A 26,904-nucleotide genomic window follows, 5' to 3' on the forward strand; every position below is an offset into this window, starting at 1 on the left:
TGGGGACCTCATAAAACGAATGGCCCAGACCTTATCTCTACCCACAGTCCAACCTCAACCTGTAGTCATGGACAACATTTTTGACATTGTCCAGATGGACACGTCCACAGCGATAGCTCTGCCGCTAACCACAGTGATGTTACATACAGCAAAAGCTTCATGGGACAAGCCTGCGTCCACACCTATATCTTCTCGCAGACTTGATCACATGTATAGAATTCAGGAATCCACAGCCGACTTTTTATTCAACCACCCCAAACATAACTCAGTGGTTGTAGCCTCGTCGTCAAAGGCAAGAAAGACGCACGCTTCTCTTCCTGACAAGGAAGGGAAGAAGCTCGACAACCTAGGAAGACGTCTCTACTCAGCAGGCTCGCTAGACGTGAAAGTCGCAAACTACTCAGCCTGCATGGGACGCTACCAATACGCTCTGTGGGAACAGCTGTCCACTATTCTGCCCAATCTTCCTGAACAAGCAAAAAAATGCTATTAAGAAGATCCAGAAAGAGGGTATGACGTTGGCCAAACAACAGCTAAACTCAGCCAAGCACTCAGGAGACATAGGGGCAAAGACTATTACTACAGCCATCACTCTAAGAAGACACTTCTGGTTAAGGTCAACTGCATTACAACCAGACATGCAGGCATACATCAAGGATCTCCCCTTTGAGGGAAACGGATTATTTAGTGCCAATACGGATTCTGTATTACAGGAGATGGACAAAAGCATTAGAACATCCAGGAATTTGGGAGTTCCTATCTCATCCCAATCGCAGAGCAAACGCCCTTGGACCAAACCATGGAGCAAAAAGCCGTTCTCGAAACCACCTGTGGAGCAGCAATGGAGGCCGAAAAGCACGACATCCTTTTCCAAGCCTCTGTACAATCCAAAGTCCAAGTATTCTCCTGCCTCTGTCCAGTCCTCTCGCCAGAAGGGAAATAGACAGCCCAAGCAGGGACTTTGACTGGTTTCTCCCCTGCTCTACGTCCCTCCCTCCTACCTTGGACCGTACCCGACTCTTCCCCTTTTTACAGGCATGGTCCAGAATAATTACAGACCAGTGTGTCCTGTCGATAATCCAGCTGGGTTACCAGACAGAATTCCATCAAAAACCCACAGTTCCGACCTTCGTCCACACCACCCCTTCTCCTACTCTAAGAGAGGAGGTTCAATCGCTCCTTCACAAAGACACAATAGAACCAATTCCAGTGAATCAGGAGGGACAGGGGTTTTATTCTCAATATTTCACAATTCCGAAACGAGACGGAGGTCTTCGACCCATCATGGACCTTTGAGCCCTAAATTTCTTCATTTCACACCACAAATTCAGAATGACCTCCTTACCCAACATCCTTCCTCTTCTCAATCAAGGGGATTGGGTGGCCACTCTGGACCTGCAGGACGCATACTTTCATATCAGCATACACCCAGCTCACAAAGTTCCTCAGATTCACCATCGGGACGGCTCATTATCAATACCGAGCTTTACCCTTCGGTCTCTCCACGGCTCCTCGGGTCTTTACAAAGACAATGGTGGTCGTTGCAGCCCATCTAAGACTGCAGGGCATCACAGTATTCCCATACATAGACGACTGGCTTCTGGTAGCGGAGTCAGAATCTCGTCTAGTACAACATATCAATACCACTCTGGCCCTCCTACAGGAGTTGGGATTACAGGTCAACAAGAAGAAATCCTGCCTTCAGCCTTCCCAGAAGGTGCAATTTATAGGAGCAATCCAGGCCTGCAAGGCATTCTTACCAACAAAGAGGCAGACGACATTATATCCCTTGTGCAGATCTTCCTTCACAATTCGACAGTTACAGCACTGCAAATTCAACGCCTTCTGGGTCTAATGGCTTCGACCACATCAGTTCTAGTATTTGCCAGATTCCACATGAGAATATTACAGTTGTGGTTCCTTAGACACTTCCGATGCCAGATGGACCCTCCATCGCGCAAGATGGTCATTCCACAGTCGGTCTTATCTACCCTCGGGTGGTGGCAGCAGAAACGGCACCTTCTAGAAGGAGTGCCATTCCACAGACAAAACCCTACAATAACTATAACTTCAGATGCGTCCCTGTGGGGGTGGGGAGCACATGTGAACGGCATTTCTGTGGGAGACAGGTGGCCCAAATGCCATCTACAATATCACATAAACTTTCTGGAGTTATTGGTGATTCATCATGCCATTCTTTCCTTTGCCATTGATTGCGAACAAGACGATGGCAATTCTGACAGACAACACCACCGCGTTGGCCTACATAAACAGGCAAGGGGGCACAGTATCAAGAAAGCTGTGCCTGTTAGCTCTGCGCATATGGGAGATTTGCAGGGAAACAAACACGGCTTTAGCAGCGACTCATCTTCCAGGCAACCAGAATGCCTGTGGGGGAGCCGCACTCCACGAGTGGGAACTCAACTGGGAATTTCTCCAACCTGTTTTCCAGAAGTGGGGGACACCAGAGGTGGATGTGTTCGCCACACACAGCAACACGAAGTGCAAAAGATTTTGCTGCAGGGGAGGAGTGGATCCACTGTCTTTGGGGGACGGTTTGCTGTTCCCGCGGACCCAACAACAAGTATACTTGTTCCCCTCCCATTCCATTGATCACCAGAGTAGTGCACAAGATCTACAGCAAGCAACCGAGAGGGATTCTTGGCACTCCCTGGTGGCCCAGACAACAATGGTTCTCTCCACTTGTGCGACTATCCAAGGGAATCTTCCATCAGTTTCCCATAGTCCCAAACCTTCTTCTGTCCCACCAGGGATTAGTGATCCACCATGATGTTCCACATCTAAAACTAACAGCGTGGAGACTGATGTAGGGTCACTTTCTGTAAGAGCACAGCATGTCATCCTAAATAATAGGAAACAATCTACTTGGAAGTCCTACGAGTACAAATGGTCGAGGTTCGTTCAATTTGCTTCAAACGCCTCGGTTAATCCGAGGATAGCAGGCTTTCCTATGATCCTAGACTTCTTGCTCACTTTACTGGATAAAGGGTTAGCGGTATCATCAATAAGGTTTCTCCGAGGTCTTATTAGACTGTATCCGTCAACCAGATACTCTGCTCCAATTTGGGACCTTCTGGGAGTTTTGCATGCTCTGGCGGGGAAACCTTTCGAGCTAATGGCGACATGTTCCCTCCAGCTGCTGACATGGAAGACAGCCTTCTTGATAGCTATTACCTCTGTGCGCAGAGTGGGCGAGCTTGCTGCACTACGCTGTGATGACCCGTATTTGTGCTTCAGTACTGAGGGAGTTTGGTTGCGGCCAGACATCACTTTCCTGCCTAAGGTGATTTCCTCTTTTCACCTGAACACAGAAATTTGTTTACCTGTTTATTTTCCTAACCTGAGCATGGAATCAGAGCGAAGACTTCATACTCTAGATGTAAAAAGGGCACTTTCCTTTTATTTACATCGGGTAGGGCCATTTCGAAAGGACCCCAGACTTTTTGTTTCGTACGCTTCAGCTTCACTGGGCCATAAGATCTCGTCTCAAAGAATCTCCAAGTGGATTACAGAGACCATAAAGCTTTGTTACTTGTTAAACAAGAGACCTCTCCCTGGGCCTATCCGAGCTCACTCTACTAGAGCAATGGCCACCTCCGCAGCTTTCATGAAAGGGGTGCCGTTGCGGGACATTTGTAAGGCTGCCACTTGGTCCTCCCCGCATACCTTCATCAGGCACTATGCGCTGGACCTTCACTGGCATCAGGGTTCATCGGTAGGCTGTGCTGTTCTTCAGTCTCTTCCCTGCGGATGGACCGTTGCACCCTCCAGGTAGGCTGTTAGCTTGCTAGTCTCCCATCAGTGTGATGCATAGAGACCACGAAGAAGATAAACAGGTTTCTTACCTGTAACTGATGATCTTCGAGTGGTCATCTGTGTAGTCACACTACCCGCCCTCCTTCCCCTCTGCTGCTGGTCCATTCGTGGATCATGCAGCGGTCAGAAGGAACTGGCAGGATGTCCGCTCCGGTCCCAGTGGGCATGCGCAGTGGGGCTTCTGTGCATTTGCACTGGGCCTGGGGCGCGGAAATACGCAGCTTTCAAGTTTACCAATTGTGATCGGCGTGGGCGCATATATCCCATCAGTGTGACTGCACAGATGACCACTTGAAGATCATCAGTAACAGGTAAGAAACCTGTTTTTACTGGGCAGGGGCGACCCTCCGGCCCCGTCTGGGACCTGGGAGCCACCCACACGCTTATTTCCAGTGGGCCTTCAGGGCTCTCCTATTGTTACCAGTGGGCAATTCTGTCAATCTGTTTAGTACATCCCCTAAATTAAAGCCCCCTCCCAAAACCAACCCCAAAACAAAAACACCCAAAAAAGAAATCCCTTCATTGCAACTGAAAGGAAGGGAAGGGAAAGCTGACAGCAGCAATCTCCTGCTAAACCAAAATGCTTGCTGTGAGAAAGAGGAATTCAATCCTGATTTTCCCACCCTTTGCCCCAAGAAAACAAATAAAAAAGAGTGGTGCCTCAGAGGAAACCAGGGCAAAGCTAAGCCCGCTCAGCCCCTGACAATAGGCTGGTTAAGCAACCCTCCCCCTCATGCCCAGCAGCAAAGCTCTTTTATGCGCTAGTACATCCCAAAGCACCGTGCCCTGCAAGCAAAGGCAATGTGTGCTTGTTGGATGCTCATAGATATTGTCTCCTCCCATTGCAAGCATTGAGAAGGGAACTCTGTTATTGTCTGGTAGCATTTGAGGGTCCCTATTTCTGTTTTCACGGCTGGAAAACATCACCACCAATGATCTCTCTAAGCTGTGGAGTAGGGATGTGCATGAACCAGGGAAAAGGGTGATTCAGTTAGTGTTTTGTTGATTTTGCAAATCAGATGAACCCCGAACCAATGAAACCACAGTTTCCCCAAATTTCCCATTTGTGGTTAATTATGAAGATAATTCAGCAGCTGGCAGTGCTGCAATATGAGGAGGGTTGGCCCTGCCATATGAGGAACTGGAGGAGGGTTGGCCCAGCCCAGTTATTACATTCCCTTCCGGGAGGATGGGCCCAGGGAAGTACAGCCACCTGCAACTGTTGGACCCTGGGTCCAAGGGAGGGTTGTTCTTTCTTAAATGGAACCCAATGAGAATAAAGTTCTTATGCAGACTTAGCCTGCAATAGCATTAACGTTTCCGTTCTCATTAGGTTCCATTTAAGATCAAGGTTCCATTTAAGATCAAGCAGAAAGGTATACAAGACAGTTGAGGAAGTCTGATACATGAAACAGCCATCTAACTCGGAGGCATATTCTGTTTTGAAATGGGTTGAGACATTTGGCAACTGTTGAACATAAGAAAGAAGAACCTTGCAGCGCTGCCAGCTGCTGAATTATCTTCTGCCTCTGAGAGCAAGTTTTAGCAAGCATATATTGCCATTGTGCATTTGATCTACATTGCTGACTGCTTTGATTTACTTGGAAACATTTGGTAACTTTTTGTCATAAGCTAGAAGAACCATGTTGCAGCACTGTCAGCTATTGAAATACTTCCTGCCTTTGTGAGCAGGAATAACATAGTTATTGCCCATTTGATTTGTTAGTGTACTTTAACTGAGATTGCATATTTGAATATTGATATTGAACTTTTAAAGGGAAGAGATTCTCATAGTTTGGAGCATTGTATGTACATGTACAGCCTCCGAAGTTCCATATTTGGTCTTTAACTACGGACCGCTTATGATATTATATAATACAAAATATATTTGCACCTTATTGGGCAGTACAGAGACATTTGTTATTAGTACTTGGTTAATAGTCTATTGTTGGGTATAATTTCTTGCTTTGTTCCTTTAACCCTGAATTCCCATATTTGTTATTATCCCTGGCAGGGGCTGGCTGGGGAAGCAAATAAAGACTGGAGAGACCTGTCCCCACCTCAGGCTCTTTTGGAGTGCCCAGTTGAAACCAGGCAGTGCAGCAGAGCTCTCAAAGCAGGGGGAGGTCCCCCTGAAGGATTGGCTGCTTTGCCAGCTCTGCTGCGCTGCCCAGTTTTAACTGGGCGCCCCAGCAGACCCCACAAAAGAGTTGAGCCTGTAGGGAAAGTTCTCTCTGCAGCATCAGTTGCTCTTTAGGCTCTGCTGGGGTGCCCAGTTGAAACAGGACGGTGCAGCAGAGCTGACAAGAGACCTCTCCCTGCAGATTGGCTGGGGCTTCTTGGAGAGGCAGTTTAAACTACCTCCCCTTGGTTTCCTCAGGCGCTTTGCAGCTGCTTGGTGCTTTGGGAAGCCAAGTGGGCAGGAACTGTCCTCAAACTTTCCACACCTTCCATGGAGGTTCAGGAAGTTCAAGGACAGTTCAGGGGGGAGGCATGGTTCAGAACCAAACCATGAACTGGCCTGATTCATTCCCGAATCATGGTTTGTCATTTGGTTTGTGCCCATCCCTACTTAGAGTCTTGTGAGCAAAAATTCAACTTCGTGACCTACTGGCATTAAAGTTGTGAGTTAGCGATTCAGCTGCTTCATAGATTAGTTTGCTCTGGGGCCATCCTTCCTGAGCTAAGAGAAAAATGTTTGGGCCAGAGGCTAAAAAACTGTGAGCTAGCTCACACTAACTCAGTTTAGGGGGAACACTGGTCACCACCCCCACCATTATCTAACATTCTCACTGCAGGCTTTGTGGGTAGGTTTTGCTTTCCAAGCTGCTCCAAACCATTCCCACAAGCTTGGAAATTTGTTTGACAAACATCTGCGTGACAAACCTCAGCTTGCAAGCCTCGAACAGGGCAAAATTCAGTTCATATTTTGGTTCATCACTTGGCTTGTCCCCATCCCTAGTATTTACTTGCAACTTGGGAAAGCAGCAGTGTGTCCACATGGCTTGTTTTTCTTGAAATTTGCAGTCTTTTTTATTCTTGCAGCTAAAAGATCTTGAAGAAGAATGGGTCAAACTACCATCATCTGCTCCCAAGCAGACTAGATTCCTCCGTTCCCAGCAAGAAATGAAAGCAAAGTTTGAACAGCAACAGGCAGCTGGTGGAGATGCAGATGGAGGTAATGCTTGACATGAAAGTTCACTCTTGGAAACTTGTTGATTAGGGTAAGATTGGACTTGTCAGGAAAACAGACTGTTATTCCAGAAATGTTACTATTTATATAGTTAATATTCATTCCTCTCTGACTCTTGATTATTCATATAATAAAGTGAGCATACAGCTAGCCCATATTTATCTTGTCTTTTTTTCCCTGCAGGAGGGGATGATGGAGATGAAGCTGTTCCACAGGTAGATGCTTATGAACTTTTGGAAGCTGTGGAAATTCTCTCCAAACTTCCTAAAGACTTCTATGACAAAGTAGTAAGTGGTCATACTGTTAATCCTTTTGTAATTTTTGTTTGAACCAGAGCCATACATTCTGTACAGTTTTGTTCTTGCATAATTAATGATCCTGTTTTATACCACTTTTAAACTGGAAGTACTTTCATCTTTACTAATTTAAGGGAAGTCTATTAAGTAAATTTGCTAAACATTTCTCAGCTGTCTAATTCAAAATGGCGTCATGTCTAGCAGACAGTAAAACATTTTTTAGATTTTTTTCATTGCATCATTGAATAAACAACTGAATTAAAATCATTTTGCTCCAAATTTGTGGTCTGTGCATCAAAGAAATTGGGTTTTCACCTGGAAAGAGTGGCAGCTCAAACTTTTTAGCCTCTGCAACTAGCAGTTCGGTGGAAGACCTTCCCCCTCAGAAATGCAACCTTGAACTGCAGATGTAGAGGGATTTTTTTGGGGGGGTGGGGGAGGTTATGTTTGCGACTTATTTCATCTTTTTCCCACCACAGTGTTCAGGGCAATGTTGAACTTCCCTGAGGGAAAAACTTTTATTTCCTTAGCTAGTTATTGTCCTAGCAGTGAGAGAGATTTTTTTAAACTTTTCAAACAGAGATAGTTGATAGCTTTATGTAGTTTTCATGGGCCAATGGCACAAGCAATTACCATTAAGTTGTATAGGTCTTGAAGTGCCACATTCTATTTACTTATCCCTAGTCAGTTTTGCTAAAAAAAAGTCTTCCTCAGTGTGAGAAAGCCATCCACCGGATGGTCCTGAGTATAAGTTGAAGCTCTTCACCACCTTTGCTTTCTGGCCTTCAATTTTAGAGTACCTTCTTCATCTTCAGTCCCTAGGATAGGTGCAATAATCTGCTAAGGTTCCTCTGGCTGCTATTTTTGCGTACCAACCTCTCCCCCACTTTTTGTTTCTCCTATGGTGAAACAATTCTTCTGGGGTCATATTCAGCTGTACCCTCCAGTCTAGCTGGGGATCTTTAGCTTCTCATGATACAACTAATGAACAAAACTTTCAAGCCATTCACAGTTTGGGACCTTTTTTCTGATCTCCCTGAAAATATCATTCCTTGTAGTGATTTACTTACCTATAAGGGCATCTTAGCTGTCAGTGTTCAAATCTGATTCAGTGTTTCTATGTTTCCACAAATGGAAGATTCTCCTCACTTTAGATCTCTCTTTCCTACCAAAGGCGGTGTCACATTTCCATCTAAATCAGGACTCTATCCTCACCTTTTTTTCTACTCCCATTTCTGAGGTGGAAGGTCCTCTGCATGATTTTGAGATGTCTGTAGGTCACTGTCATTTTATGTTAGCAGAATTCTAGGGTTCCTGTTCAAAACCATAAAAGGCCAAATGAGTATCCTCCAAGAGACTGAGTTATTGGGTCACACAGACCATAGAACTGTTGCCAAATGGTTCTAAGGTCTCTGCTTCACAGAGTCGAGGCCTGTTTCATCAGGGCTTTGGCTCTGTTATCTGCCTTGCGTAAAGAGGTGCTTTTCCAAGAAAACTGTTGCTCAGCTACCTGGGCTCAGCTGTCCACATGAGTCTATGCCCTAGAAGTTTGTGCAAGCATAGATGTCTCTTGGAAGGGCAATTATCCACTTGTTTCAACTGAAGTATCTGTACCCTGTTCCAGGTTGCTAATTTGTACCCATTACTATGATGCACTGAGACCTCAAACAAGTGGAAATAGGTTGCTTACTTGTGGGTATTGTTCTTTGAGTAGTCATTTGTTTATATACAAAACCTGCCTGCATTCCCTGCAAAAGGTGCTCTTAGCTTGCTGTGTTATAGTGTTGCATTTTGGAAGAAAATGAGCAGAAAAGCATAGTTCCACACCCTCACAACATGTGCATTCCAAGGCTATATTTCGGAGGAGAAGGCATTCATGCCAAAAATTACCTGTAGAAGTATCTGAATGTCTGTTCTGAGCAGACACAGAGCCCATCATTGTGAATGTACAGGTCACCATTGAAAGAAAAAACAGCTATGTGAGCTATTTGTTTTTTCTTGGTTTAGTATTTTCATAGTTATAAGGATGCTGCCCCAATAGATAAGAAATTGACCTGTGCCTAGGTGTATTATCTGATACATAGATATGACAACACAAGAGGGGAGACCCATAAGAAACTTGAGGGGAGGGGGCATTCTCCACCTTTCCTTCCTTCCCACTCCCTAGCAGCCTTCTGATCTTCTTCGTGGTCTCTGTGCTTCACACCCATGGGATAGAGCGCCTGCGCCGATCCCTGAATCAGTACCTGAAAAGCCCAGGATTTTTCTGCGCTTGGCGCCAATGGGCATGCGCAGGTGTCCCAGTACGCATGCTCACCGGCGCCAGCACGGGGATCCCGCCAGTTCCTTTCTGACCGCTGCGCGGAGAGGTTTATCTCTCGGTCCCCGGTCGGTGAGATATCGGATTTTTGCCTTTTCTCGTTGTATATAGCCCGTTTGTTGTTTTCTTAGAGTAGATAGTTAGTTTAAAAAAAAAAAGTTTGTGTGTGTTTGTTGGACTGCCCTTCGGGGCCTTTCCCCCCGTTTGTTTTCCCCAAAAGGTTTTTTTCCCCTCAGAGGACTCTGAGTGGGTTTTTTGGCGATTGGCGTCTATGGAAAGACGTTGGGGTTTTTTCAAACGCTAACACTCTTGTGGGAAGAAGATTGCCCCCCCCCCCCAGACGGCCATTCCCTGTGTCTTCTCTGCTTGGGTGAAGCGCACCGCGTGGAGTCCTGCCCACACTGTCTCCGCTTCTCCAAGCAAACGCGGAAGAACCGGGTGGCGCGGCTTTCAGCGGCTTTGACTGAGTCGGCACTCCGCTTTCAGAGATCGGTATCGGGCCCATCGGCATCGACCATGGCAGACACCCCGGCCCCGACGGTCACATCGACTGATGTGACCCCGATCGTGACCGAAATGCCGATAGAACGAGGCTCCTCCACAAAACGATCCCATGAGGGATCAGTGGACACGCCCGCCAAGAAGCGTCGGGATGACTCGGGGATCCGAGCATCCGCTTCGAAGAAGGCCAAGTCCAAGAAGAAGCGGAAGAGGTCCCGCACTCCATCGCCTTCTCATGACGCTTCGGCACCGATGACCTCTGCTCCGCCGAGGAAGATTCTGGCGTCCCCGTGCCACAGCCTATCAGCATCGAGAGGCAGTACTCAACAGCCCAGTCTCTCGTTGTCTGAGCAGGAGATCGACCTCACCCAGCGATCCTCGTCATCCCGGTTGCGGCGTCGCAGCGGGAGCGGCTCGATCTCGGAAGTGGAGGCTTTGGCACCGATGGACCCGTCTCCCCCGACGGAGCCCAGAGGCAGACGGGAGCTAGAGCCCTCCATGGCACCATGCCGTTTCCCACCGCTACCATTGTGGGAGCAGCGTCAGTGGCCACCCTCCTTACCAGTGGTATCCACTGAGGGAGTTCCACATAAACTACCTGGAACTACTGGCGGTTCACTTTGCCCTACGCTCTTTCCGTCCTCTAGTGGCGGGGAAGACTGTAGCGCTGCTTACGGACAATACCACTGCCCTGTGCTACATCAACAGGCAGGGGGGGACAGTGTCTCGTCGGCTCTGCGCATTGGCGATGGATCTCTGGTTGGAGCATCTCCAGTATGACATCTTTGTGAAGGCGGCACATCTTCCGGAGGTCCTCAACATTCAAGCAGACTCCCTCAGCAGAGGTTGGGCTTCCCCACATGAGTGGGAACTGCAGTGGCGTTTTCTGAAGCCTGTATTCCAGTTTTGGGGGTACCCGCAGCTGGATGTCTTAGCCATGGCCAAGAACAAGAAATGCCCCAGGTTCTGTTCCAGAGGGGGAGCGGATCCAGCATCTCTGGGAGACGGGCTCCTGCTTCCTTGGGAGGGCCGGTTCCTCTACATGTTCCTGCCTCTACCGTCGTTGACGAAGGTGATCAACAAAATAGCAAGGGAAAGACCACGCTGCATCCCCGTGACTCCCTGGTGGCCTCGCCAGAACTGGTTCTCGATCCTGCTCCAACTCTCGAGGGGGGTCTTCTACCAGTTCCCGGCAGAACCGGACCTCCTGTCAGCTAAGGGCGGGCATGTATTCCATCACAACGTGCCCCATCTGAAGCTGATAGCGTGGTTCATCGACCAGTAGGGTTCTCTGACAGGGTCCAGCAAGTTCTTATGAACAGCAGAAAACCGTCCACCCATGCTTCCTATGACAGGAAGTGGCGGAAATTTACTAAGTTTTTAGTTGACCCTTCGGTCTCACCTAGCAAGGTGGGATTGATGAAAAATTTTGATTTTTTGCTTTCACTAGTGGATGTGGGCCTAGTTTTCTCCTCCATCAAAGTTTATTTGGCGGCAATATCTGCCTTCCTTGATCCGGTGGAGGGGTACTCTGTTTTCACACACCCTCAGTCCAAAAGATTTTTGAAGGGGTTGTTTAGGCTGCACCCACCGTAAAGATTGCCCCCTCAGTTGTGGGACTTGACTTTAGTGCTGGACAAACTAACTCTGCGCCCCTTTGATCCGATGGCCACATGCTCTTTGCAGCTCTTGTCATGGAAGACTGCATTTTTGGTTGCCATCACATCAGCATATCATGTTGGGGAGCTCACGGCGATGCGGTGTGATTATCCTTATCTTGTTTTTAGAGAGGCTGGGGTTTCCCTGGCTCCGGAAATTAGTTTTCTTCCAAAGGTGGTCTCTCAGTTCCACCTCAATTTAGAAGTTTGGTTGCCCACTTTTTACCCTAGCCCTTCCTCGGACGAGGAACGTAGGTAGCATGCTCTGGACGTTAAGTGTGCTTTACTGTTTTATTTGAAACGTTCAAAGGTTTTTCGTAAGGACAAGCAGCTTTTTCTTTCGTATGCTGCTGCCAAGATAGGTTCCAGGATTTTGTCTCAGAGGCTCTCAAAATGGCTCACTGAGATGATTAAACACTGTTATTTGTTGGCGAAGAAGCCATTACATTACCTGGACCTGTTCGTGGACACTCCACAAGAGCGATGGCCACGTCGGTGGCGTTCCTGAGAGGTGTGTCCCTTTCTGATGTCTGCAAGGCTGCCACCTGGTCTTCTCCGCATGCCTTCATGAAGCACTACGTGCTGGATGTGCATGCTCAACAGAGGACTCGGTTGGGAACGGCGGTGTTGCAAGCTGTTTCTTCCGGTTGACCGTCTTCCCGCCTCCAGGTATGTCTTGCTTGCTAGTCTCCCATGGGTGTGAAGCACAGAGATCACGAAGAAGATAGACAGGTTGCTTACCTGTAACTGTAGATCTTCGACTGGTCATCTGTGCATTCACACTACCCGCCCTCCTTCCCCACTGCTGATGGTCTCCCTCCAGTAGGGGCTTCCAGCGGTCAGGAAGGAACTGGCGGGATCCCCGCGCTGGTGCCGGTGAGCATGCGTACTGGGACACCTGCGCATGCCCATTGGCGCCGAGCACGGAAAAATCCCGGGCTTTTCAGATACCGATTCGGGGATCGGTGCAGGCGCTCTATCCCTTGGGTGTGAATGCACAGATGACCACTCGAAGAGCTACAGTTACAGGTAAGCAACCTGTCTTTTTTCTTCCCCCTTATCCCCTCTGCCCTCCTTGCTGCTCCCTGCCAAGTGCCTGGAGTGGAGGGAGTGTGGCTTGGGGGACTTCCCAACTTGCTGATCACCCAGTGGCCGAAAGGGCCCCATATTGGCAGTGGTGGCACCTTCCCTCCTCTCCCCCCCCCCACCAGGTGGCCTGAGCAGAAGTGTTGCTCCTCCATCTCTGCCCACTGCAGGCAAAGATGGGGCCCTCACCACCAGGCACTCAGTGATTCGGGAAGCCCCTTCCCTGGCTTCAGCAGTGAGGGCCCCATCTTTGCTGGTAGTGGGGGAAGAGGCAGCAAGGAGAGCCAGAGAAGTGCCACTTTTCTTCAGGCCACCAGGTGAAGGGAAGGAGGCAGCAGTGCCACTGCAGCTTGGAGGACAACCTGAATTGGCTGAGATGCCTCCTTCCCTCACTTCACCAGCTGGTTGGTGGGTAAGTTGCTTTGTCTGCTCATTTGCAGACAGCACTTTTTTGGGAAAATTTAAACCTTCCCAGTGTTCTTTGTTTTAGATTTTTCTGCAGTCCTGGGGTATGCCCCAAGTCTGCAGAAAGTTCTCTTTTCCCTTAATGACCCCCTGATCTGCAGATTTAGGTATCTGCACAGAGAAGGGACCATGTTGGGAATTAGATATGAAGATGGTACATAAAAGCATGTTTAGGGAGCCATTTTTTTTTAAAGTCACGTCTTCATGCCAGTTTATGTTGAAAAAAAGTGTTGTAGATGCGATGAGTTTGTCTGCAGTTTTTTTGCTAGCTGTTTTCATCCATGCTTTGGCTTGCTTTACAAAAGTTTTCCAAAATCTGTTAACTTGCAGTATTTGCTTAATGTTTTGCACTGCAGGAAGCCAAAAAATGGCAGGAGAGGAAAGAAGCTTTAGAAGCCGTGGAAGTGCTGGTAAAAAACCCCAAACTAGAAGCTGGAGATTATGCAGACTTGGTGAAAGCACTTAAGAAGGCAAGGAGCTCTACCATTCCAATAGACCTTTTAGATACAAATTCAGCTACTCACAATAGGAATTCATCATTTAAATTTTTGATTGTGTGATAAGTTGGTTCATAGACTAGGACTGATTGTGACAGAGATCTTAAGAAGAAGAATTGCAGATTTGTATCCCGCCCTTCTCCCTGAATCAGAGACTCAGAGCGGCTTATAATCTCCTATGTCTTCTCCCCTCACAACAGACACCCTGTGAGGTGGGTGGGGCTGGAGAGGGCTCCCACAGCAGCTGCCCTTTCAAGGACAACCTCTGCAACCTCTGCAAGAGCTATGGCTGACCCAAGGCCATTCCAGCAGGTGCAAGTGGAGGAGTTGGGAATCAAACCTGGTTCTCCCAGATAAGAGTCCGCACACTTAACCACTACACCAAACTGGCTCTTAAGTTCAGTGATACGTAGTGGCTTGGGAACCTCATGACTCTTTAACATGCCACCTGTAGCTCTTTTGGGTACCATTCATCAATGTGACACATGCACCATGTTTCGGGAAACTGGGCAAGGCCCTTGCCTGATAGGTTTTTTGGTTGGCAGGAGGTTTCTGTCACGGCTGGGGCCGGGTCAGGCAAAGTCCAGAGGCAGTCCGAGGTCTGTAGCCAGTAAGCAGGAGGGTCCGAGGCGCCAAATCCGAATCACTGTAGAAGTATCGCAGGTCTGAGGTCCAGAAGCCGAGGTCAGGGAGTCCAGAAGTCCAAAGCCAAAGTCAGGGAGTCAGGAACCAAAGTCAAGCCGGAGTGGATGCTAGAATGTCAGGGAGATGACTAGTTGCTTCCACAAAGCTTCCTCCCAAAGCCCACAGCTATATAGCCCTCTGCTGGCTGTTGCCCGTTTGGGCTAATTGCTGGCTCAGGGAGGCAGCCAGGATCCTGTTACCACTCAAGCATCCTTGCTCTTAGAAGGGCCAGAATCCTCTCAGAACTCAGGGCTCAGGGAGCGTCTTGCTTGTGAGCGTGCCGCCCTCCTCCGATCCCTGAGGTCCTGCCGGAGGCGGTCACGCACACGAGCCACCCAAGAGGGCGAGGCAGGGGGGCTGGGATCTTCTCCAGCAGGAGGCAGGGGCACTGGTGCAGGTGGCAGGGGCACAGTTTCCTCATCAGACTCAACTTCCTCTGAAGGGTCCCCAGCACCCATGACACTATCCCCCCCCCAGGGCCCCCCTCCGTCGAGGGACCTGGAAGGTCGGGGTGGTCGTTGTGGAACTGGTGCACCAAGTCTGGGGCATGAAGATTGTCCTCGGGCTCCCAAGACCGGTCTTCTGGGCCGTATCCCTCCCAGTCCACCAGGTACTGGAGGCCTCCACGATGGTACCGGGAGTCCAGGATCTGGCGCACCTCATATTCTTCCTCGTCATCCACCAACACTGGTGGTGGCGGCGGTGGGGAAGGAGTCCGAGCTGGGTCAGGGGGTGCAGCCGGAACAAGGAGGGAGCGATGAAACACGGGGTGAATGCGGAGGTGGGGTGGCAACTGGAGCCTGAAGGCGACGGGGTTTATTTGTTCAACGACGGGGTAGGGTCCAATGAACCGTGCATCCAGCTTGTGAGACCGACCAGGCCGGCGCAGGTAGCGAGTTGAGAGCCACACCTGATCCCCCGGCTGCACTGGAGGGCCTTCTTGCCTCTTTCGGTCCGCAGCCCGTTTATATGCCTCCTTGGCTTGCTGTAGCTGCTCTCGGAGCAAGTCTTGGCTGGCACGGAGTTCTTGCAGGTAGGCATCGACGGCGGGGACATTCGTGGGTGGTAGGATCGCTGGGAAGAACCGAGGGTGGTACCCGTAGGTTGCAGCAAACGGGGTCATTTGGGTGGATGAATGGACCGCGTTGTTGTATGCAAACTCCGCTAGGGGCAATAGGGTGGTCCAGTCATCCTGCTGGTAGCAGGTGTAACAGCGGAGATATTGCTCTAGCGTGGCATTGGTGCGCTCTGTCTGGCCATCTGTCTGTGGGTGGTAGGCCGAGGACAGGTGCACTCGAGTACCCAGGCTGGAATGGAGGGCTTGCCAGAACCGAGAGGAGAACTGAGGGCCCCGATCGGAGATCAGATGGGCTGGGAGTCCATGCAGACGAAAGATGTGTTGCAGGTAAAGCTGGGCCGTCTCCTGAGCTGTGGGGAGTTTCGGGCACGGAACAAAGTGGGCCATCTTGGTAAATAGGTCGACGACCACCCAGATACAAGTCTGACCCTTGGAGCGTGGAAGTTCCGTGATGAAGTCCATCGAGATGGTATCCCAGGGTCCTGAAGATGTGGGCAAGGGCTGCAGCAACCCTGAGGGTTTGGCTGGGATGTCTTTGGCCCGTCGGCAGACGTCACAGGAGCTGACATAGCGGGCAACATCAGCGCGAACTCGTGGCCACCAGAATTCCCTTGTCAGCAAGTGGGTGGTCTTATGCTGTCCAAAGTGCCCGGCGGGTAACGAGTCGTGGGTCAGGCGTAGCACTTCTGCCCGCAAGGGCCCGGGCGGCACATAGAGGCGTTCGCGGTGTAGCAAGAGGCCGCCTCGAGTCGTGAACTCCCCTGTTGGGTCATCTTGGAGAGCCTGGAGGTGTTGCTGGACCCAGGGATCATTGGCCTGGCTGGCCCGAATGTCCTCCACGAGTGCTGGTGAAGTGGAGGTGGCTGCAAATACTGAGGGCGGCAGGATTGGAGCAGCGGGCGCGGTCTCAGTTGAGGCAGGGGCGTATTCCGGTTTCCGGGAGAGCGCGTCTGCTTTCCGGTTCTGGGTATGGGGGATGTAGGAGATCCGGAAGTCGAAGCGAGAGAAGAATAGGGACCACCGGATCTGGCGCTGGTTGAGACGGCGGGTGGTCTGGAGGTGTTCCAAGTTCCGGTGATCGGTGAGCACTTGAACAGGGTGGCGAGCCCCTTCGAGGTAATGTCGCCAAACCTCAAACGCCGCCTTGATCGCGAGCAACTCCCTCTCCCAGATGGTATAGTTCCTCTCTGCAGCAGTGAGCTGCCGCGAGTAATAGGCGCAGGGCTGTAGTGGCTGGGACGGCTCCTCGCGCTGGGACAGCACTGCTCCCAGGGCCACGTTGGAGGCATCAGCTTCCACCGTAAAGGGAAGCTGGGGGTCGGGGTATCTCAGGAGTGGCCCGGTGGCAAAGCGAGTCTTCAGGGTGGAGAAGGCGTTATCGGCCTCTGGGGACCAGTGGAAGGGTTCTTTGGGGCGGAGTAGTTGAGTCAGGGGTGTGGTCAGGGATGCGTAGGCCGGGATGAATTGCCGATAGTAGTTGGCAAAACCGAGGAACCGCTGCAGGTCTTTGCGATTCTGAGGAGCCTGCCAGGTCAGGACCGCTTCTACTTTTTTCGGGTCCATGAGGATCCCCTGCGGTGACACGATGTGCCCAAGGAACTCGACGGAGCGCAGGTCGAAGTCGCACTTCTCCAGCTTGGCGTAGAGACCATGGGCTCGTAGGCGCTGCAGGACCTGGCGGACGTGCTCGGCGTGCTGGGCAGGATTGCGGGAGTAAATTAGGATGTCATCCAGGTATATGATCGCGAAGCGGTCGAGCAGGTCCCGGAATATGTCATTCATGAACCTCTGGAAGACAGCGGGGGCATTGGTCAGTCCGAAGGGCATTACCAGGTGCTCGTACTGCCCGTATCGGGTCCCAAACGCGGTCTTCCATTCGTCTCCGGGCCGTATGCGCACCAAATTGTACGCTCCACGGAGGTCCAGCTTGGTGTAGATTTGGGCCCCCTTTAGGCGATCCAAGAGTTCAGGGATCAGTGGTAGAGGGTACCGGTCGCGGATGGTGATCTTGTTCAGGGCCCGGTAGTCATTGCACAGCCGGAGCTCCCCACTTTTCTTCTTCACGAAGAGCACTGGAGCAGATAGGGGAGAGGTTGAGGGTCGGATGAATCCGCGTTTCAGGTTCTTGTCCAGGAAGTCTCGCAGAGCTGCCAACTCCGGCTCCGACATTGGGTACAGACGCCCCACCGGGAGTGGTGCCCCAGGTACCAAATCAATGGCACAGTCGTAGGGCCGGTGAGGGGGAAGCTGATCAGCTCCTGTCTCTTCAAAGACATCAGCAAAGTCCACATACTTCTGAGGGAGCTGAGGACCACCACTCGGGATGCCAGCTGCTAGAGTGGTGGGAGGAGTCAGATGGGGGCATGGGTCTCGGAAGCGTAGTTCCTGCTGGGCCCAGTCCACGATGGGGTTGTGCAGCTTCAGCCAGGAAAGGCCTAGAATCAGCGGGAAGCGAGGCATGCGGGCGACATCAAACCGCAGCTGTTCTTGGTGCTGCTGGACGTGGAAGGTGATGGGACAGGTCTCCTGGGTGACGGGGCCAGAACGGAGGAGGCGCCCGTCAATAGCCTCCACCAGCGACGGAATCCCTTTTGTCTGCACAGGGATCTGGTGCTGCTTCACAAAGGCGGCATCTATAAAACAGTGGGCCGCTCCCGAGTCCAGCATGGCATACACGAACAGCCAGCGTTCGTCAGGCAGACGGAGTTTGACTGGTAGCAGGAATGGCCCTGGGGTATCAGCCCGCTGTTCGGAGGACCCAGCTAGTCGCCCCAGGCTGGGGGGTCCACTTACGCCTGGGGCTGCCCTTTTGGCGGCGGTGGCAGCGAAGGTCCAGGTATCCGATGCTTAGCAGGGCAGCCAGAGGCATAGTGGCCTGCCGTGCCGCAGTAGAGGCACAGATTCTGCGTGCGGCGTCTGGTCTTTTCCTCTGGGGTCAGGCGGGGTCGAGCAGCTCCAAGCTGCATAGGCTCATCCTTGGTGCTGGTACTAGCTGGGGACGGGCGAGGAGCCAGGTAGCACGGCGCAGGGAGCTGGCGCCCTCTGGTCTTGGCTTGGCGGCGACTTTCCAGGCGGCCATCGATGCGGAGGCAGAGGGTGATAAGTTCTTGGAGCGTGGGTGGCTGCTCCACCCTGGCCAGTTCATCCAGGACCTCCTCTGCCAACCCCTCAGTAAACTGGTCCATCTGGGCAGCCTCATTCCACGCCAAGTCCTGGGTCAGGAGCTTGAATTCAGTGGCATATTGAGCCACCGAGGAGTTGCCTTGTTTCAGTGCCCTGATCTTCCGGTTGGCTGTGGCTGCTTGGACTGGGTTTGAGAAAGCAGCAGACAGGTGGGCCTCAAACCCCGGGTAATCAGTCAGTAGGGGAGAGGACGCGACCAGTAAGGGTGTGGCCCATTTGGCCGCCTGCCCCTTTAACAGACTGATGACGAAACACACCTTGGTTTTGTCATTGAGGAAGTCCCGTGCTCTCAGTTCAAAGTACAGCCGACACTGTGCTAGGAAGGCAGGAAATTCTTCCACGGCACCCCCAAATCTGTCAGGTGGGGGAACTGGGCACTTGGCTGGAGCACTGGCCGCAGGTTGTTGCTGCAAGTGCACTACTGCCTGTGTTAGCTGCTGTACCTGGGCTTGGAGCGCAGCCAGTAGTTCTGTGGTTTCACTTGCTTCAGCATCCATCCTGTGGAGTGGGTGTTTGTCGGTGGAAGCAATCTGTCACGGCTGGGGCCGGGTCAGGCAAAGTCCAGAGGCAGTCCGAGGTCTGTAGCCAGTAAGCAGGAGGGTCCGAGGCGCCAAATCCGAATCACTGTAGAAGTATCGCAGGTCTGAGGTCCAGAAGCCGAGGTCAGGGAGTCCAGAAGTCCAAAGCCAAAGTCAGGGAGTCAGGAACCAAAGTCAAGCCGGAGTGGATGCTAGAATGTCAGGGAGATGACTAGTTGCTTCCACAAAGCTTCCTCCCAAAGCCCACAGCTATATAGCCCTCTGCTGGCTGTTGCCCGTTTGGGCTAATTGCTGGCTCAGGGAGGCAGCCAGGATCCTGTTACCACTCAAGCATCCTTGCTCTTAGAAGGGCCAGAATCCTCTCAGAACTCAGGGCTCAGGGAGCGTCTTGCTTGTGAGCGTGCCGCCCTCCTCCGATCCCTGAGGTCCTGCCGGAGGCGGTCACGCACACGAGCCACCCGAGAGGGCGAGGCAGGGGGGGCTGGGATCTTCTCCAGCAGGAGGCAGGGGCACTGGTGCAGGTGGCAGGGGCACAGTTTCCTCATCAGACTCAACTTCCTCTGAAGGGTCCCCAGCACCCATGACAGTTTCCACCTTGAAACAAGTATTTTGTATGCCTCTTATATTGATATTCTAAAGTACTGGATTATAAAGTTGTTTTCCCCTTACAGGTTGTTGGAAAGGATACCAATGTAATGTTGGTTGCTCTGGCAGCAAAATGCCTTGCGGAGCTGGCTACTGGTCTCAGGAAGAAATTTGGGCAGTACGCAGGTCATGTGAGTAGATATGTTCATGTCCTGGGTTACAAAACAAGACTTAAAGCTACTATCTGAGGAACAGTCTTAATAGGATTTGATACTGGGATGGTACACATTTCTGCTTCCTGCATTTGGAAGTTTCCTTCTGCCAAACTTCTAATGAAGTCAGCAATACTATAATTTTCTGACAACAGTGGCTTCCCCATTAATGGAAGAAAGTATCCTTGTATGGGCTGTGTTGCCTCCTTATTCCATGGGCAGGGCACAAACAAATCTTTTGCAAAAGCTTTTGCTATACTGAGGAGGCACTCTACCCCCCCCCCCCAAGTCCATGCCCTGCTTGTCCCATGGGCAGATGAGCATCCATAGCTGTTTTGCCTCTCAAGAAAAGCATGAAAAACTGAAGAAATCAGCAGTGATTCCTTCCACTTCAGCATTTGTAATCATCAATGGGTCTTCACTCTATCCAGAACTCTGTGCCTATATCTACTAAGAAATTGGTGATGGATCAGTATGGAGGGGAGGATGATGCCATAGAAAAATAGCAGGGACGAGGTTAGTCCAGAACTTGAAGAACCCAAATCAGAGAAACCAGCCAGAGTCTCATACATATGGAAAGTGCAGGAGTATTTGAACAGGAACTTGGGTGTTTCTGGAGGACGCTTCCATCCTAGACCCACACCAGTCCGGCTTTCACCCGGTTCATGGGATGGAGACAGTGCTGGTTGCCCTGGTGGATGATCTCCAGCGACATCTGGATCGAGGCGGTTCGGCAGTACTGATATTGTTGGCCCTGTCGGCAGCGTTCGACACAGTCGACCATCAGTTGATGATCCACCATCTTGTCGACGCAGGGATTCAGGGATTGGCCCTGCAGTGGCTCTCCTCCTTTCTCTGCGGTTGGGGACAAAGGGTGGCGATCGGAGGGACAATTGTCCCAGAGACATCTGCTTAACTGGGGTGTGCCTCAGGGGGTGGTGCTCTCCTTGATGTTGTTCAACATTTATATGCGCCCCCTTGCCTAGATTGTCCAGAGATATGGACTGAGTTGCCATCAGTACGCTGATGACACCCAGCTCTATCTACTGATGGATGGATGGCCTGCCTCTGCCCCAGAAAATCTAGACCTGATGTTGCAAGCCGTGGCAGGGTGGCTTAGGTTGAGTCATCTGAAGCTGAATTCGACGACAACAGAGGTCCTTTGCCTGAGTCGTGGTGGTCCGGGAAGGGAAGCCCCTCTACCAGCTTTTGATTGGGCGCCACTAATATCGGTGCCCAGAGTCAGAAGCTTGGGGGTGCTGCTGGAGCCTGCATTGGCAATGGAGGCCCAGATAGCAGCCACTGCTAAATCCGCCTTCTTCCATCTTAGGCAGGTAAGACAGTTGGTCCCCTTCCTTGAGCCTAGTGACCTGGCAACTGTGATCCATGCGGCGGTCACCTTGAAACTTGACTACTGCAATGCCCTCTACATGGGGCTGCCCTTGTTTTGTACCCGGAAACTGCAGTTCATGCAGAATGTGGGGGCCAGGCTGTTATAGGGTCTCTCTATACGGGAGCACATACAGCCAAGGCTGCGGGAACTGCACTGGCTGACTGTAGTATTCCGGATTCGCTACAAGGTGCTGGTTATTACCTTTAAAGCCCTATATGGCCGAGGACCTGTCTACCTTAGGGACCGTGTCTCCCCATATGTTCCCCAGAGGGTACTTAGATCTGGGACGCAGAACTTATTGTCTATCCCCGGGCTGAGGGAGGTAAGACTGAAGTCTACTAGAGAGAGAGCCTTCTCAATTGAGGCCCCCTACTGGTGGAACCAACTTCCAGAAGAAGTAAGGGCCTTGCGGGACCTTGCTCAGTTCCACAAGGCCTGTACAACAGTACTATTTCGACTTGCCTTCAGCTGAATTATAGTACAAGAGGACGCCCAACCTCACTGAACATATTAAATTAATACTAGCACCAAAACTGTTTTAAATTGTTTTAAACTATTTAATTGCTATTATCAATTGTCAAAACTCCAATGTTTATTCATTGTTTTATTGTTTTAGTCTTGATTGTTGTGAGCCGTCCTGAGCCTGCTTCGGCAGGGAGGGCAGGATATAAATCCAATAAATAAATAAATAAAGATCTGGAGTTGGTAGAAATTAACAAAGTATCGTGCTTTAATCATTTTCATTTTGCCTAACCCCGTGTTCTAATGCCGACATTAGGGATTGGAAACCATTTACGATTATCCTAGCTTTAAGGTTGGTAGAACAAATGCTAGCCCCCCCCCCCAAACTCCTTGCCAAAGTCAAATATCTCTAGAGTTTGCAGTAAATTGATTGTGGGGCTAGGATGAATTACCCATCTCCTTCACTGATGCTGATTAATGCCAGGTCCATTAACAATAAGACCACTCTGCTGTGGGATTTCATCGTGAAGCAGCAAGTGGACCTGGCATGTATGATGGAGACCTGGGTACGGGAAGGCGAAACTGTCGCCTTGAACCAGCTTACCCCACCTGGGTTTGCCATCCTCCACCAGTGTCGGACAAGTGGGCGGGGGGGGGGAGGAGTTGCTGTGCTCATTTGAGACTCCTTTTCTTCCAGGGCACTCCCTGACCTGAACATCGCTGGCATAGAGTGCACTGACCTGGTGTGGGAAGCTGAGGAGAGTGTGGCAATATGGGTGGTGTACCGACCGCCTAACGCACCACCAGAGAGCCTACCTGCCCTGCTGGACGCGGTGTCCACCTGGGCATTGGACTACCCCAGACTTCTAGTTCCAGGGGATTTAAGTGTCCACGTTGACAATGTGGCATCCTTGCAGGCTCAGGACCTGGTGTCGTCCATGGAGACACTGGGACTCAGCCAATTTGTATCAGCCCCCGCACACCAGGCCGGGCACACACTGGATCTGATCTTCGGGGCAGGGATATTGGTGGATTTGGTAACAGCAAACACTGTTCCATGGTCAGACCACTATGCCGTGAAAGTCTGACTGGACATGCAACTCCAGCCCTGTTTAGGCGAGTGGATTTATGCTCACCTGCAGAGGCAAATGGACTCAGAGCAGTTTCAGGAGGCCCTGTGGGACCTAATGCCACCTGGTGGGTTGTTAGATGAGCTTGTGGAGGACTGGTATTCTCAGCTCTCCACTGCCATCAACGACATTGCCCCCTGGCGCCCTCTTCACTGCTGTTGCAAGGCAGCTCCTTGCTATTCTTTGGACCTGCTAAGGATGAAACGACAGCTTAGACGATTCGAGCGAGTGTGGCGGCGTGTTCGTGACTATGAGTCCAGAACTACTTATAGAACGCTTATGAAAGTCTATGAGAAGGCTGTGAAGTCTGCTAAGAAAAATTCCTTCGCGGTCTCCATAGTTTGCAAAGTCTCACCCAGCTCAATTATTTAGAGTGATTCTGTCTCTGACAACTCTGCCATTGAGCAACCAGAAAGATAGGGAATTGGATATTGGTTCTGAGGCTTTTGTGACATATTTCACAGATAAAATCTTGACTCTTCACCAGGACCTCCCAGCCACGGTTGATGCAGTATATGAACTGGAAGCCCCTTGGCCATCACATGGACCACCTCAGTCGACTCACATTGGAGGATGTAGACAGGGTCCTGGCTGCAGTGAAGCCTACTACCTGCCCCCTGGACCCCTGCTCATCCTGGCTTGTGAAGGCTTGCCAGGATGATGTCAGGGCTTCTCTAGGTGATATTGTCAACTTGTCTCTGACAAGTGAGACATTCCCAGAGAATTTGAAGGAGGCGGTAATTCGGCCACTTTTGAAGAAACCCTCGCTGGGCCCTATGGTTCTAGGTAACTACCGCCCAGTTTCGAACTTATCATTCCTGGGAAAGGTAGTTGAGAAAGCGGTGGCGGAGCAGCTACAGGTTTTCCTGGATGAAACATCCGCCCTGAACCCATTCCAATCCAGTTTCCACCCGGGCCATGGGACAGAGATGGTACTAGTTGCCCTCACAGATGACCTAAAAAGACATCTGGATCAAGGTGGTGCTGAATCTTCTTCGTGGTCTCTGTGCATCACACCAATGGGAGAGGCGCCGGCGCCGACCCTGATCGGTAAACTTCAAAAGCTGCGGATTTCCGCCTCTCCGCCCCAGCGCGCATGCGCAACTCCCCCCCTTTGCGCATGCTCGCCGGGACGGGAGCGGACATCCCGCCAGTTCTCTTCTGACCGCCGCGCTGATCGGTTGATCTTTTCGCTACGGTCGGTGAACTTCGTTGGACTTTGTCTAAATCGGTTTTTCTTAGTGTTAGCTGTAGTTAGTTGTTAGTTTAGTTAGTTAGATAGTGTCTTCTTAGCCCGTCGGAGCGTGGGGTGAGTTTTCCCGCCCTTCGGGGCGCCCTCCCCCGTTCAATCGGGCCTTTCCCGCCCTTCCTTTCCTGGACCTCGCATGGAAAAGCGGTGGGGCTTCTTCCGTCGCTGTTCGAAGTGCGGGAGCAAAATCGCACCACCGGACGGCCACTCCCTGTGTCTGTTGTGCCTGGGGGAACGGCACAAACCGGACTCGTGCGCCCACTGCGCCAAGTTCTCTAAGCAGACAAGGAAGAACAGGGCTGCGCGACTGGCGGCAGCGCTTATGGAGAGGGCATTATCACCACGTGCATCCGCTCCCGACCAAGGGCAACCTTCGGCTGAACTGTCGACACCGAAACCGGTCGACGCCGAAAAAGGGCCCTCTGATGCCGATCGCCCCCGCAAACGTTCGGGCTCGGCAGCCGCATCCGAATCCTCGCTGCCGGAAAAACGGCGTAAAGAGGACAAACATGCGGAGAAGGTGAAGAAGCGGAAGGCCGATAAGTCGGAGCATAAGTCCGCCTCGGGATCGGCGCCTGTCTCGACATCGGAGCCTTCGACGCCGGTTGTCCCGCCTCTCAAGCTCTTTGCCTCACCAGTTCGTCGACAGAGTACGTCGCCGCTCGCTTCAAGGTCGACGCAACTCGTCATCTCCGACTCCGACTCCGAGATCGATTCGGCGCAACGGGTCGGTGTCGATAAAAGCCCAGCCGGGAGGCTCACGCCGAGACAGCGGTCCCCTCGTTCTCGGAGTCCCGTTCGAGATCGACGCAGAGACTCACACCGGGATCGTTCATCGAGCAGCAGATCTCCTCGATACCGGAAGAGAGATCCTTCTCCACATCGACCAGTGTCTCACATTCCCTGGGATCAGCGACAATGGCAGTACCTTTATGGTGCCTGCCCCATGCAACATCCCTTTCCCTGGTTGCCACCGCGTCAGTTGGATTGGGACCAGGCATCAGAGACTTCGTATAGGTCACGGATGTCTTGCAGAACACCCAGAAGTACGGCTCCTGCTACAATATCGAAACCGCCTGAGACCACACAGCCGGCTCGACACCGGGAACCAGAGCAACATTCCACTTCCGAGGAACGGAAGACGACTCCAGTGGCCCCGGCTTCCCCGCCTCGATTGACCCCCGAGCAATCAGACTCACCTGAGGCATCTCCTAGGTCCATGAGGGAATCATCACCCGAAGAACAAGGCGCATCTTCTACTGGCGAACCTTCACCACCGGATAAGACCACGGAGGATCATCCCATCTCCCCTTCTGAAGACCTAAAATCGTATGGAGACTTAATCAAACGCATGGCGCTGGCCTTGTCGTTGCCGACAGTCCAGCAACAGCCCGTGGTCACTGACAATGTGTTTGACATTGTTCAAAGGGACACCTCGACAGCGGTCGCCCTGCCCATCACCAACGTGATGCTTCATACAGCGAAGGCATCCTGGGACAAACCCGCGTCCACGCCGGTGTCATCTCGCCGGCTGGACCATATGTACCGTCTGCAGGAAGATACAGCGGAGTTCCTGTATACGCACCCTAAGCCTAACTCGATTGTGGTCTCGTCCTCGTCCAGAGCAAAGAAAACGCACTCGACCCCTCCCGACAAGGAGGGTCGCAAGCTGGACGCCGTGGGACGACGGCTTTATTCCTCTGGGTCTCTGGGAATGAAGATCGCGAACTACGCTGCCTGTATGAGCAGGTATCAATATACCTTGTGGGACCAGGTCTCTTCAGTCCTCCACACCATGCCAGAACAAAGTAGGATGGCGCTTAAGAAGCTGCAGAAGGAGGGGATGGCCCTCGCCAAACAGCAACTAAATTCCGCAAAGCATTCAGGAGATGCTTGTGGTAAGACTATTACTACGGCCATATCTCTCCGTAGACACTCCTGGCTGCGCTCCACTGCGTTACAGCCTGATACTCAGGCGTATATTGAAGACCTTCCATTCGATGGTACAGGTTTGTTTAGCGCAACCACTGACTCGGTCCTTCAAGAGATGGACAAAAGTATAAAAGCATCCCGGAATCTGGGGGTCTCCACCTCTCGCCCACAGACCAAGCGGCAGTGGCCGCGGCAATGGCAGAAGAAATCCTATTCTAAGTCCCCTGAGCAACAGTGGCGCCCGAAGTCAACGCCTACCCTCTCAAGGCCTCAATACCAGCCCAAACAGAAATACTCTCCGTCCTCTGCCCAGGCTTCTAGGCAGAAGGGTGCGAAACATCAGAAACAGGGCCTTTGACTCCTCCCCGCCTACCCGTCCCCACGGGGACACGGACTCTATCCGCCTGTCCCGCTTCCTGCCTGCCTGGTCCCGTATCACCTCGGACCAGTGGGTTTTATCCGTGATCCAGTGGGGGTACGAGATAGAATTCTTCCGACTACCTCCTACTCCCAGGTTTGCTTATACTGCTCCTTCCCTCCCTCTCCAGGAAGAGGTTCACTCCCTCCTCCTCAAGCAGGCTATCGAGGAGGTCCCGAAGGCTCA

At 51.5% G+C, this 26,904-nt stretch overlaps 1 protein-coding gene across 7 annotated transcripts in view; it reads left to right on the plus strand.

Moving 5' to 3' along the window:
* The window catches only part of CKAP5 (cytoskeleton associated protein 5), a 154,884-nt gene that overhangs the window by 38,430 nt on the left and 89,550 nt on the right, over positions 1 to 26,904 (plus strand). For all 7 annotated transcript variants that reach the window (XM_060261131.1, XM_060261132.1, XM_060261129.1 and 4 more), the window contains exons 6-9: positions 6,883 to 7,015; positions 7,214 to 7,317; positions 13,713 to 13,826; positions 20,009 to 20,113. In XM_060261131.1, the coding sequence (XP_060117114.1) occupies positions 6,883 to 7,015; positions 7,214 to 7,317; positions 13,713 to 13,826; positions 20,009 to 20,113 (456 nt within the window). The remainder of the gene's footprint in view (positions 1 to 6,882; positions 7,016 to 7,213; positions 7,318 to 13,712; positions 13,827 to 20,008; positions 20,114 to 26,904) is intronic.

This window comes from Heteronotia binoei, chromosome 21, assembly GCF_032191835.1.
Source record: "Heteronotia binoei isolate CCM8104 ecotype False Entrance Well chromosome 21, APGP_CSIRO_Hbin_v1, whole genome shotgun sequence".
Classification (NCBI taxonomy): Eukaryota; Metazoa; Chordata; class Lepidosauria; order Squamata; family Gekkonidae; genus Heteronotia; species Heteronotia binoei.